This window comes from Seriola dumerili, unplaced genomic scaffold, assembly GCF_002260705.1.
Source record: "Seriola dumerili isolate Sdu_G_001 unplaced genomic scaffold, Sdu_1.0 BDQW01000191.1, whole genome shotgun sequence".
Classification (NCBI taxonomy): Eukaryota; Metazoa; Chordata; class Actinopteri; order Carangiformes; family Carangidae; genus Seriola; species Seriola dumerili.
In genome coordinates this window covers 7,658,479-7,671,542 of record NW_019174446.1, presented here as the reverse complement: position 1 = coordinate 7,671,542, position 13,064 = coordinate 7,658,479, and the positions used below count along the sequence as shown (strand labels likewise).

General features: G+C 38.9%; 1 protein-coding gene across 1 annotated transcript in view; it reads right to left on the bottom strand.

Moving 5' to 3' along the window:
* Positions 1-13,064, bottom strand: part of dnah5 (dynein axonemal heavy chain 5) — a 100,126-nt gene that overhangs the window by 70,333 nt on the left and 16,729 nt on the right. The window contains exons 24-41 of the mRNA XM_022753641.1: positions 11,806-11,948; positions 11,544-11,620; positions 11,290-11,414; positions 10,868-11,103; positions 10,282-10,500; positions 10,005-10,067; positions 9,403-9,641; positions 8,310-8,457; positions 8,040-8,132; positions 7,055-7,254; positions 6,748-6,901; positions 5,281-5,444; positions 4,883-5,039; positions 4,251-4,463; positions 3,696-3,920; positions 2,418-2,590; positions 1,113-1,183; positions 125-232 (exon numbers count right to left, since the gene is read on the bottom strand). Coding sequence (XP_022609362.1) covers positions 125-232; positions 1,113-1,183; positions 2,418-2,590; positions 3,696-3,920; positions 4,251-4,463; positions 4,883-5,039; positions 5,281-5,444; positions 6,748-6,901; positions 7,055-7,254; positions 8,040-8,132; positions 8,310-8,457; positions 9,403-9,641; positions 10,005-10,067; positions 10,282-10,500; positions 10,868-11,103; positions 11,290-11,414; positions 11,544-11,620; positions 11,806-11,948 — 2,808 coding nt within the window. The remainder of the gene's footprint in view (positions 1-124; positions 233-1,112; positions 1,184-2,417; positions 2,591-3,695; positions 3,921-4,250; positions 4,464-4,882; positions 5,040-5,280; positions 5,445-6,747; positions 6,902-7,054; positions 7,255-8,039; positions 8,133-8,309; positions 8,458-9,402; positions 9,642-10,004; positions 10,068-10,281; positions 10,501-10,867; positions 11,104-11,289; positions 11,415-11,543; positions 11,621-11,805; positions 11,949-13,064) is intronic.

The following is a 13,064-nucleotide window of genomic DNA, read 5'->3' as shown; positions in this document are numbered from 1 at the left end:
TCTTAAGCGGTGTACAAACCTTTTAGCTGTTTTAGTGTTCTATCCCATTGCTTTTTGTGTTTCTGCTTTATCTGCAATAGCAATTTGCATAACATAATAGCACCAATTGCTTTGTGACTTTTACCTTTGAATATTCTCCCCAAGCCTCTGAAGTCCATCTGGTCAGAACAGTTGAAGACCACAACATACTTTCCCAGACAGCGACCCATATCTTTTGTGGTCTCAGTCTTACCTAATAACAAAAGGCAGATTCGTCACATCCTACAATGAATAGCAACTATTTAAATGCAAACAGAAAAGCAAATAAATTCTCATACCATAACGCCTCCTAAAACTAATCCTGTGATCCCTTAAAATTAGAAGTTGAAAAAATTGAAGTGTTGTGGTTTTTTGGGGGAGTGGGCGTGAGTATGTGCAGGGGGATGCTTTTTTTTTTTGGTCAGGGTTTTTCTGTATTCTGTTTTTGTAATACTCATTTCATCCACAAAACCCTAGTCCCCTGAGTGAAAGTCCCATGTTTTAAGCCATACATTCACTGTGACCTAATTACATGGGCTTTGTAGCTTTTTATACTATCTCACCTGACTTCGAAAAGCCTCTTGAGCAGAAAGACTCATAAAAACACATTTCTAGCCAAAAGACAGACATGACAGTCATTTCATATATCTTGCTAACACACAATATATGTGCCTTGTATTTAGAATACATGGAAAAATTTAAAATCATCTGTAAAAAAAAAAAAAAAAAAAAAAAAAAAAAAAAAAAAAAACATGAATGCTTTTAGTTCTATTTAGACTGGGGGAGTTGTGCACTTGAGCCTCTTTTGAATGAGTATTACAAAAACAAACACTTAAAAATCTAAATTTTCACTCGCCTCTCAGGGCTTCTATATAATAATGTGTCTTTCCTGCCCTATCAATCATTTGACAACACTTGAGATTTATGTTGGAAACTCTTGGAAAGGTCCCAAACCCCAGGTTAGAAATCACCACTTTAATCTAACAAGGGAAGGGACCACTGAGCAGATTCCAAAAGTGGGCAAAATAAATATAAAATATAAATAAATATAAATAAAACAAAACTGTATTTTAAGAAAGATTTTAAAGTCCTACCTGTTCCTGCTGGACCAGCAGGGGCTCCACCCATACTCATACCGAGAGCCTGGGCTAAGGTGATGTAGCACCTGAGCAAACAGACACAGACACACACTTCAATTTCATAGGCATAAATAAGGTTAAGAATTTGATTTCTCACAAAGCATTTCATTCCCCTCATATCCAATTTATCACACAATAAAAATAATGTGATATGATTCTCCACAGGGAGGCTGGAGGTCAGGCACAGCAGGAGAGGGCTGCCCCTGAAACCAATGAGGATTCAATGTCTTGCTCAAAGACCCTTCAGCAGAGGATGACTGACACTGGGACCTGACCCTGGCCCTCTGGCTAAAGATTGTGCTCCCTTTTCACTGCATAGCTGGCCTCTAGTCAAATATCACGGCAAACTGCGCATGCAACAATTTTCGTGTACTTCAGAGAATATAGAACAAATAGACTATTGCTATTGAAAAAGAATCTCCAAAAATGATTCTTTTCTAATCATCAATGTTTCTGCTTTCATGAGGTACCAGTTCCACTTTGACTCATTTTCAGACCTAGTGCAGTGGCAGAGAGAATTAAGGACAGAGAATGTGAAATAGAACTAGTAAAAACAGTGAGTGATTGAATGGAAAACAGAAAATCACATAATAACCGAAGAGAAGGAATCAGATAATGTTTCAGACAGGGAAAAAAGGCAGCGAGAATCAGGACTGCCTTGGCGCCTTCAGTCATAAGGCCGGCATGCCACTTCTTTGGCGAGCTGCTGTCTGATGTCTGCTGGTAACTCCCTCCCTGCTGCTGTCCCTTCTCATCTCCTCCTTCTTGTCTACCCTCATCTTTACTCTCCGTCATATTTCCTTTTCTCTGTGTCTGTATGACTGGCAGTGGTTGTTGGTGGACTCCTGCCTCCCTTACTATGTGTGATTCTCCTGTCTCTGTGTCAGTCAAATGTTCTGTCATTGATAGAGGTGATGAACACTGTGCAAGAGGGCCTACTCCTCCTTTCTAATTCTTCCTCTTCCCAATGGCGCAGCTCTCTCCCTGTCTGTCTGCTCCTCAAGTCCAGTAATAAGTAAACCATAGAAACTGCATTTTTTATGAGACTGTGCAATTAATCCCAGGTTGTGTCATCTTTCAAACTTTGTAACACTGTTAGCTGTTGGATAATTGTGGGCCAAATATAAATGACTATTAATGCGTGTCTGTTTATCATTTGAGTTTGCTTGCTGGTCAGTACATTTAAATGAACATTCCCAACATTTTATTTCTGCCTTCATGAGTGTGTTCATGTGTGTGCCCTCATGTATTGCCCTCTACCTGTCAGTCAACGGTGTAATGACGAGTCTTTCTGTGCAGCCCAAGAATTCATTCTGGTAGACAAAGCCCACGTCTGTGATGTTGATGATCATCTTGTCTGAGTCCTCATTGAAGTAGAAACGGCACTGCTTCAGCCACTCAAAGTCGTTGGGGCTTTTGACATGCAGTCGGCACTGGAGGGAGTAAGGGTGAGGACAAGAGAGAGGAGGAGGAACGAAGAGAAGGGAACAGAAGAGGGAAAGAGGAAAGAGGTTGGAGGAGAGAGAAGATTATAAAGATGAAAGGATGGAGAAAAGGGGAAGAGAGAAGACGGCAAGCAAAGAATAGAAAATTGAAAGGCACCATTCAGGTGGTGATGTGAGGTGAGAGATAAAAGCAGGAAGAAAGAGGGAAGGCGGGTTGGAAGGCCAGGATGTATGAGGGGGCATGGGGTGACAGGAAGTGACAGGAAGGTTACAGGTAAAAAGAAGTTGAGAGGCAGGTAAAGGAGGATGAAACAAAAGAGGTGAGAGGCCATGAGATGAATATGAGGTTTGAGGAAGGCAAAGGATAGGGGAGAAGGAAGGGGGAAAGAGGCAAGTCAAGGAGATCGGTAAAATTAATATGTGAAGTACAGTGAAAAAAGGGGGCAGAATAAGGAGGATGATGAGTAGAGAGATGAAACAAAAGGAGATGATAAAGAAGGATGGGATAGAAGAGGGGCACCAGGAGACATTATGGGAGAGGAAAGTGAGGTGAAGAGGACAGCAAAAAAATTGGAAAAATTGTCAGGACAAGAGAAAAGTAGAGAGAAATCAAGAATAAATTAACACAACTACGAGGGGATTACACTTATATTTACTCATTTGGCAGATGCTTTTATCCACAGCGACTTATGAGTGAGTAAAATAATCATGATAAAAAACATGTCCAAATAAAGTTACTTCACACCTGTTCTATTCACTTTGGAGACCAGCAAGGCAATTTGCTGTGCCTGGAGGGGGAAACTTCAAAGCCAGCCCTTTCTGTAGGTCTAAATATCACTTGGCTGCCAATACAAAAAAACCTTTGAAAACTTTTGTCAGATTGACTTTTGCAGAAAACACCATTTGGTATTCTGACACCCAAACCCTAGGGTATGTGAATATCAAATACAGTTTAACAAAAGGAAAACTATCTTGGCCAGGGAACTCTGATTAGGTATAAACTTGAACAGAAATTGTCAAGAGTTTGTTGGTATTGTTCATTGTATTTTCATACAAAAGGTTAAAAGTACTACTAAACGAACAACATACTCACCAGGTCATCAAATATGTCCCTTTGGTGGACATGGATGGTGATGAGCGTTTCATACTTGGTCCTCTCAACAGACCCCAGGTCTCTTGTGGTCATGTCAATCAGTGTGTTGAGCAGGTCCAGGAAGAGCTGGTTGGTTTTGGCCATGATGCGGCGATCATATCGGGCATTGGTCAAAGCCTCTTCAGAGTCCCTTGTCCACATCATCTGAATACCTAGCAAGCCCACCTAGATCAAGAACAATAATATTTGATAGGCAAATCATTGCATGATGATAACATGTATTGAAGAAACTTCAAATTGTAATCACTGCTTTCTTGAGTGATCCATAAAAAAGGTATTGTACTTCCTTGAATACCAAATTGAAGTTGATGATACAGGAAATAGGTTAAGGACAACACATGGTCAAGGAAAGTGAATTTTACAGGTTCATTATGTTGGTGAAGTTGATATAATTTCATGTCTCTAACATGTTTTCCTCTCAAAACACAGCCTTTAGTCTCTACAACCACAAAGTGTGGCCTATCCATTACTGCTTTGAATCCAACTCTGGCCTACCTGAGCAGGGAAGGAATTAAGGAAGTCAATGAGCTGGAAGCCTGAGTCTTGGATGGTCAGGGCAGCATGTCGAATCACCAAGTGCAAAGACCTCTGGGATTCCTTCAGCAGAGCATTGAGCCAAACCTCTACATTCCCCTCTGCTGTGACAGGACGCTCCAGTTCCACAGTCTCCCCCTCCCGTGATGACACAGCAAGAATACGGTCATATATCTGGAAAAGATGACATGTTTTATTGATTTGAATCACAGATGGATTATTCTACATCACTTCTTAAGTAAGGGAAAGAATCTGATGAAATTTGTATAAACAGTATATTCTTTTCTTACGCTGTTCTAATTAGTCAACTAATTTGTATGACCTTGTGTTTTATTTTATTGTCTGTTGCAATTGTTTTGTTTTTTTTTGTTTTTCCAAACATTTCAATCCTGCAAAAAAAAAAAAAAATTTCCTGTCAGAGGGTTTGAAAGATGCCACTGTTCTGTGTCACTGACCTGTTCAAAGGCCAAATGTGTAATATAAACACATGATTTTACCCTAGGGGATAAATAAAGTATCTATCTATCTATCTATCTATCTATCTATAAACAATGAGAGACTGTAAGTGGCTTGATGAAAAAAAAAAAAATCACCTTGTCATGGAATCGGACACATTTGATGTTGTCAAAGACGTTGAGAAGGTGGGCCTGGATGGTGTGGGAGTCAGACGCCTGGCCCAGGATCTCCAGCAGGGCAGGGTCAGAGACAAAGAAGAAACGAGGGAAGAGTAGACGCTTCTTCTCCAAATAGCTATTTGACAGCATGATGAAAAAAAAAAAATCTTACAATAGTTTTTCTCAAAGGAGCTTATATTTGAAAAAACTGATATATGTACAATAGCTGTCAGCACAACACTAAAAATAAATAATTTTTCTTCTAACCATTTTCAAAAGTACTCCTCTTAGGATAATGTTTAAACTACTCAGACTTCAAATCTTCATATCACTTTGACATGTGAGTTAATTATGTACTTTTAGTACTTCATACTCACCCTGTAAGTGACTTTTGGCAGATCTCGAGCTGTTCAAGGAGGTGAGGAAGCAGCTGTCCCATGGTCTCATCTCCCACACATGACTGTACGACATTGGGCATCTCATGGGCTCGCATCATAATCTTCACCCATGACTTGTCGATGTTGGAGAACCGCTTTGCTTCCTGAAAGGTTGAGTTGATTATTCATGTCATTATCAGTGACATTAAATTTTGGTATTGAAAATAAAATTTGACATTGAAAACAAAATCTGAGCTGAAAAATTAAACACTTTTCTTTTACTGGAAAAAGAGAGGAAGAGCAAGGAGCGTGTGATTACATTCAGAAGCCTGACAGGACCACATACCTTGGCAATGGCTTCCACAAATTTACCTGCAACTCCCGAACCACAGGTACGTCTACTTCTCTCTGCCGCTTTTTTTATATTTTTTTATTTTTTTTATAAACATAGGACAGGTCTGGGTTAAAGCTAACTTTTAACGGTCGTTTAACGGTCAGTTAGCTAACCTGTGGTTTTTGCTAGCTGACTTGTATTAGCTAACTTTAGCGCTTGCTCCAGCGGACTTCTGCAAAAACAGCCTAATGTCTGTTAATGGCCCAATCCGGTCCAATGTGAAAGAACAGCAGCAGAGAGAAACAGTTACCTGCAGTTCGGGAGTTCCAGGTGAACTTGTGGAGGCTATTGCCTCGATATGTGGTCCTATCAGGCCTCTGAATAAATCATGGCTGCTCTTCCACTCAAGCCCCTCCCCCCTGCGCCAAAACGGTGACAGAAAGTTCATAGTGAGGAGTGACACTGAAAAGTAGTGACAGCCAAAAAAAAAAAAAAAAAACACTCACTGAAAAAAAACAGAAATTTAAAAAAAATCTTAAGATTGACATTGAAAAACACACCATAATTCAAAAAAATACCAAAATTAAATAAGATTGCAGCTTTTTAAATTACTCTTATTTTCAGTGGAACCTTTTTCAATGCCAATATCTATTTCAGTGCCAATACAACATTTTACAAAACAAATTTTTCAGCGCCACTGTTTACTTTTTCACCTCATGCTTTGTTTCCAATGTCAAAGTTTATTTTCTGTGCCAAAATTAAATGACACAGTTCTAGCCCCATAAGATTATATTTGTTTTTGCTAAAAGTCACATGAAAAAATCGACTTGGTTGTTTACAATGAATATCAGCAATTACAGTTTACATACTTTACAGTAGTTTTGTACATTAGGTCATGAACTACAGTGCAACTGAAAATTGAAATATGAGATTCGCATAGGACACTAATGCTACAAGGACATTATTGGCAGTAATTAAACAATATAATTAAAATGCTTCTGTATTTGAAATATGTTCCCTATAAACCAAAGAGTTTATTTCAAATGTATTTAAAGTTTCATTTCAATCACCCCTCTGGAATGGAGACTTAATTAGAGAATCAAATGTGAATAATTCACTGTGATGTAATCTACCTTGGGCAGCTGTTTGGCAATGTCTCCACCCACAAACACAGCTTCCAGGTAGATCCAGAGGTTCTGAACAGTCATCCAGTTTTCGATTATGTCAGTGGTGTTGGATAAATTCTGGACCCACTTCTGAATCTGGGCTTTAAATGGGGTGTTGTACCTGGGAAATAAGTTACATCAGCATGTAAACCTTACATTATACCACACACAGTGACAGCTTGTTTGGTTGCTGTGAAGTCCATAAAGTGATCAAATAACATCTCCTAGTAGGATTTTTATCAAAATCCTACTATAAATTTCAACACTGACATACCTGTTGCTCATAAGAGACCCCAAAATCATCAGGCTGTCCTCCATGCTGGCAATGATCTCTGATGTGCTGTCTCCTCTCAGAAGCAGTTCTCCACGGGTCTTAAAATTAGCAAATGTAAAGGTCTTGTTGTCCCACTCAGCAATCACCTGCTTCAGCTTCTGCTCAATATCCCGCTCCTTCACAGCGCTGATACAGATATCCTGTGTAAGGAATGCAGGGATTTGTTGTCACATTAACAAGAGAACTACAAATAAACATTTTCACATTAGTATTTACAGTACGTACCATAGGAAGAAAAAATGTATACATAGGGGTTAAATGTAGGTGTTGACTTTTTTTATTAAACCTTTATCAAGATAATCATCATTAGTATCAATTATAATTATACATATTATCACAACTCATCTTTTTTTCCATTTCCATTATCATATTATCGGTAACATTTTTTGACGCACCACATACATAGACTAAATAAATATAAAATACAAGGAGGTTCTCCATAAAGACATCTGCTAGATATTTATCATCACCATTATTAATGTGTTGTCAGCTGATTTAATAGCCTGTATGAAAATAATGCTAGATCTTAAACACATCTATTTGGCACCAGGATTAATGCTCACTAGATTGTAAAAATGATATTAAGGCACATTGCAGCTCCGTTACCTCATGCTATACATCCAATCTGAGTGCGATTTCCCTGGGGGAAATCCCTGCCTCTGCTGAATTATTTTTTTATGGTAAATTCAATTTTAATTCACATTAGCATCAACACTAAGTGGGATGTGCATAAAGTACATCACTGATCAAAATTTATTTCAACATTTTCATTTTTTTGTGCCATTCATTAATTTATTTCAATATCACTTATGCATTTCACCAGTGAAAACAGTCAAAAGATGTAAAGGCATAATTTTATTCATCATCAAAAGGTGCTTTTCATACCTATTGTTTCCTATATAAGTAGCCCACTATTCATTCTTACCTCAATCTCCTCTTTATACTTGAGCAGAGGGGCCTCCATAATGTTGCGTAGCTTGAATGTATCAGTTTCCACCTCAAAGGTGTGCCCAGTCACCTGGTCACAAAACCATACAAATATCTTGGTCAAAGTATAGAAACTAGGTTGTCTATTCATACCAAATGTCAAGACAACACCTGTTATATAAGTACAAGAGTATGTCTTAATGAAAACTCTCTTAAACGAAAATAACTGATGACTGCAGTGGTATGTTGTTGGCCTAGTTTCTCTGACCTCAGTAATTCTCTTCCAGTGGCGTGTCATCATAGCCTTGTTAGTCATGAGTTCCAGCAAGGGGCAGCACTCACTGAATTCATCAACTGTTTTCTTCAGGTCCAAAAATGCCTGCCAATCCTTCAGAGCGCGAGGCAGCTTGCGACACCTGGTAATTAAAAGGATACAACAGTAAACAAAGTCATAGCTAATACCAGTCTACCAAATTAGAGAGTCATTCAGGTCAAACAAGTTAATTCAGAGGCTAGGCATGTATGTCTGTGTCCTTTTGAGACACACATGCACCAGCAACACTGCACAGTTGCACAGTGTACCCGGCCCAAAGTAACACTTCTAAAACTGATAGACAGCATGTCTGCCAGAGGACAGAGCTGTCCTGTCTTCTTCAACTCCTACATCAGCACATATTCCCCTTGTGACTGCTAACTGCTTACAACTTTCAACCAGTTTTCACACTGTCAGGAGAACACAAAAAGTGGAGACATATTAAAAACTATTTTTCTATTTCATGAAATGCTTTAATATTCTTCAGGCCTCTTTCCCCTGCAATTTCCCTTCAACATGTGCAGAACGAATAAACCCTTGTAGAGGACAGAGTGCAAAGATAAACGTGGATGGGAATGGTGAAATTGAAATCTTTTGGAGCATTCATGCAATGCTTAATGAAAAACATTTCATAGCATAACTCCAGGGGAAAGGACTTTGCATCAGGCAGGAAAGGGGCGCTGCTGAAGGGAAGGACAGACTAATGAAAATCAGTTCATTTGATTCTTTGTTTTTCATTTTTGTTTCCTTGATATAGTAGTGTTCAAATTTGATGTTTGACACTTTCTATTGGATATATGATTATGATTATATTATGATATATGATTGCCTGATTACTATGTGCAAGAGCCTCTTTTTCAGTTTGCTCAATAAATCATCAGTGGAGTTCTGTTTGGTCTAAGTCTTGTTTGTTTTAGGTTCAGAAGAATTTTCACTTACAGTTAAGCTCAGGTCAGCATAATTCTGTTTGTCACGGTTCAATACTGATGAGTTTAATTCACTTAAATGTGGTACAAAGATTAATATCACAGTAAATAAACTGTCTAACCTCGTCTGAAACTCCAGAAGCTCATTATTGATCTTCTCGATATGGATGTCAGCCCAGAGGATATCATAGTAACCATTGACTGTTTCGATGACATTGCTGTAAAGGCCATACAGCTTCTGCAGCAGAGCCAGCTGCTTCCTAATCTCCAGCAGTTGAGGATGCTGGGTAACAGGAAGTCCAAACAGCTCCTCTCCACCTGTGTAAGTGACGTACTTCCTGAACAGGTTGTCAAACCGATTCTAAAGAGAAGAATGGCGATAAAATATCCCACATCAGTTCAAGAACTGTTTTAAAGTACTAAAAATTCCAATTCTATAAAATAATCTAATTCAGCTGCTATGTGTTTCAGCCATTGCAGATTAGGAGTAAAACATGTGATTCTCCATGTATGTACACACAGTAAAAAACACAATTATGTCATTAATGAATGAAAAATAAAATGACAAATGGCAAAAAAAATCCTTTTGAACATAAGTCTGTAACTGGCTTTGTAGAGAACCAGGTCAATTGTCAGACCAAAATTATTAACATACAAACTGACTGACAGACTTAATAACAGATTAATTAATTATTATGCCCAATTCAGATCGTCAGTAACAAACCTGGAACATGATGAGTCTATCACTGGCATCTTGAGGAGCAAGCCCCACCACCATGGGGCCATCCTGAAGCAGAGGAAAAAGTAAGTCTTTGCCAGCTGTTACTGAACCAAGTGTTAATGAAGCCACATTAATCACGTGCTGTAATTCAAATAAATAGCTTGATGGGTAATCAGCACAATAATGTAGGTGGATGAGAAGACTGTCTGAGCCTTTTAGTGTACAGTATGTACAGACGTGTGCACTTGTATCTTGCATTGTTTGTCTCTTTTTTCTTTACCTTCTCATAATCCTGGTAAAAGTGTTGACAGTCTTCCAGGAAGGTCCCCACGTTGCTGACCAGTTCTCCTCTGAAGTTTGGCTGCAGGGCTACCAGCTCGTTCTGTACCTCTGTGCTCCGGGACAGCAGCTTTTCCCAAGTATAACGTAGCGTATCCACCTTATCGGCCTCTTCTTTTGCCACTGACAGCTCATATTTATGTAGCATGGCATAAGACTCCTGTGCGGAAGAAAAAAGATGCTAAATTTGTCTGAAAAAAATCACACATAAAGTACATCCTAATTTTTATTAATCAAACCTATACATAAAACATGTAAGAGTTTCACTTTGAGCTTCTGTTCGAGGACAGAACACCTTCATAAATATTACTTAAAGGCTTTAAGTTCATACAAACTAAAGTAACCTTAATGTATACACTTTGCAATTGATAACCAGTCTTACTATACACACACAACTGACACACTTAGACACTGCTAAAATAGTGTCAAGTACACTACTGGAAACATTGATGCATTTCTCACTGTGTGCATTTGTGTGTGTATGGAAAGGGCATCAGGAATAATAAGGACATGATGCTGTGCTTTACCTCTATAGGTCCAACTTGAAAATCAATAGATATTTGCTGCTCTCTGATCTCCTTGAGTGCTGCCATAGCGATGCGAATATCATCCAGGTCTTTGATCTGTCGATTCAGTTTCTTTCCTGCTTCATCTACAAAAGCAAAGATCTGCTCCATCTCTGAGCGATATTTCCTGTTACAGTACAGTCCATAGTCCACCATCCAGTTCTTGGTTTCAGCTGTGAGGGACATCTTCAGGTCCGCTAGTACAAAGAAATAGATACATGCAGAGATCAATAATGGACAGGCTGGAAGTGTTGGGTGTCAAATTTTCTTTAGACTCCTTATCAATAATGATGAAATTGAAAGTGCTGTATTTTATAGGAGCAAGGTACTGATTATAGGTATCAAAGGCAGCAAGACAGTTCCAGCAAAGAACCTAATCTAACCTGTGAATAGAGCCAAAGCTCCTACTGTAATGAACTCTGGTTCTGAGTTTATCTCCAGCTCCAGATCTCGATAGAAAAGAATCTGGCTCTCAAACTCTGAAAGCAAGGGACTGCCCTGGATGAATCTGTAAGATAAAAACAAACCAAAAAAGCATTGACATGATGGTTAGTACTGTTTTAATGGCAGTAACTTGATGCATAGAAACAAAATTCTCAGTGGTAGATATGATTATCAGTCATTAAGTTTATTGTACTTCTGCATGGTGTCTTCACGGTCCTTTCTCCAGATGTGATGGTAACGGCTAAAACGGTCTAAAGCAGTCATCACTTCCTGCACATTAACATAAACAGGAGTTATGTGGGAAATGGGGAAACATTACCTATGTAAATACAATTGTTGGCTTTGTCCATTTACAGTGGACATGTGTTATTGGAGCAGACAGGATATAATAAATACATAATAGATAGATCTGTACAGGTTTATCCAATTCAAATCTTGTTAAAATAAACATGTACCTTTTTGGTGGAGCTGATGGAGGTACTGAGGACAGACACCAGTTTGACTATCTCCTTGTTCTCAGACACACTCTTGTAGTAGTTTCTGGCTTGGAATGGGATGGCCTGAATCACATACGCTGAAATGTCTGAGGTGCTGCCATCTGGAAAGAGTTTGGAGGACAAAATATATGTTTTGATAGAATCTACAGACAGTGGGTGCAAAGGATGCATCTACACAACAGATTTTTCATTATTACATAGATCATTATTACACATAATTACACATCAGTTAAAGCTTGTCCAGAGAGAGTTGGACTCTTATAACAAGTGTTTATAACAAAGTTTGAGTGCTGCAGCTACAGGTGTGGACACTTGGAAATGATTCTTCAAATATATAATCACTTGATTTTTTTGTAACCCTGTATATGTTTCTCAAATCAGTGGATACCTGGTCATATATTTAACTAAAATCACTATGACTAACTTTGATTCCAATGTATACCTACAGAACATGTTCATATCCAACTTTTTGTCACAACTGTCAGGGTTAGAGGGGTAAGGCTGGACCCAAATGCAGCCAACGCATGGGAGACGGTGCACACAGGTTTATTAAACTAACAAAAAGGAACTTATACAACAGCACAGGGAACCACAGGGGATGACAACAGGAGAACATGAACAGGTAACATGAAAAGACCGAAAACAAACCAGACATAAACAAACTACGGACAAACCAGACATGGACAGCTCGGGGACATACCAGAGATGAGCAGGCCACGTGAACAGATTGATGATTAAACAGACATGAACAGATCGAGGAAAACCCAGAGAACAACAGAGAGACAACAGACGAACTGACCCAGACAAAGGGGAGCACAGAGACTATATAGACAAGGGAGGCAAGGGTGATTGCACACAGGTGAAACACATTAGGGCGGGGCAGACAATCACCACACAGAAACAGGACCAAGACAGGAAGCAAAAACACTGACACACAAGGAAACCAATTACAAGATAAAACAGGAAGTGCGAAAAGTCCAAACAAATCTAACAAAAAGTGTCTGCCATAGCAAACCATGACACTTTTACACTCAAAGTTTGTGTTCCTCTGAGCAAATCAATCACCCTGCAACTTTGTCATCCATTACCATTCAGCGTTTCACTACATTAGCTCAGTGTTAGCTATTGTGGTATGTGACTGAAAGGGCTGCTCTATCTGAGTGACAAAAGGTCTTTGTTTAAATGTTTCCTTCTAAAGCCACTGACATATTCATGTC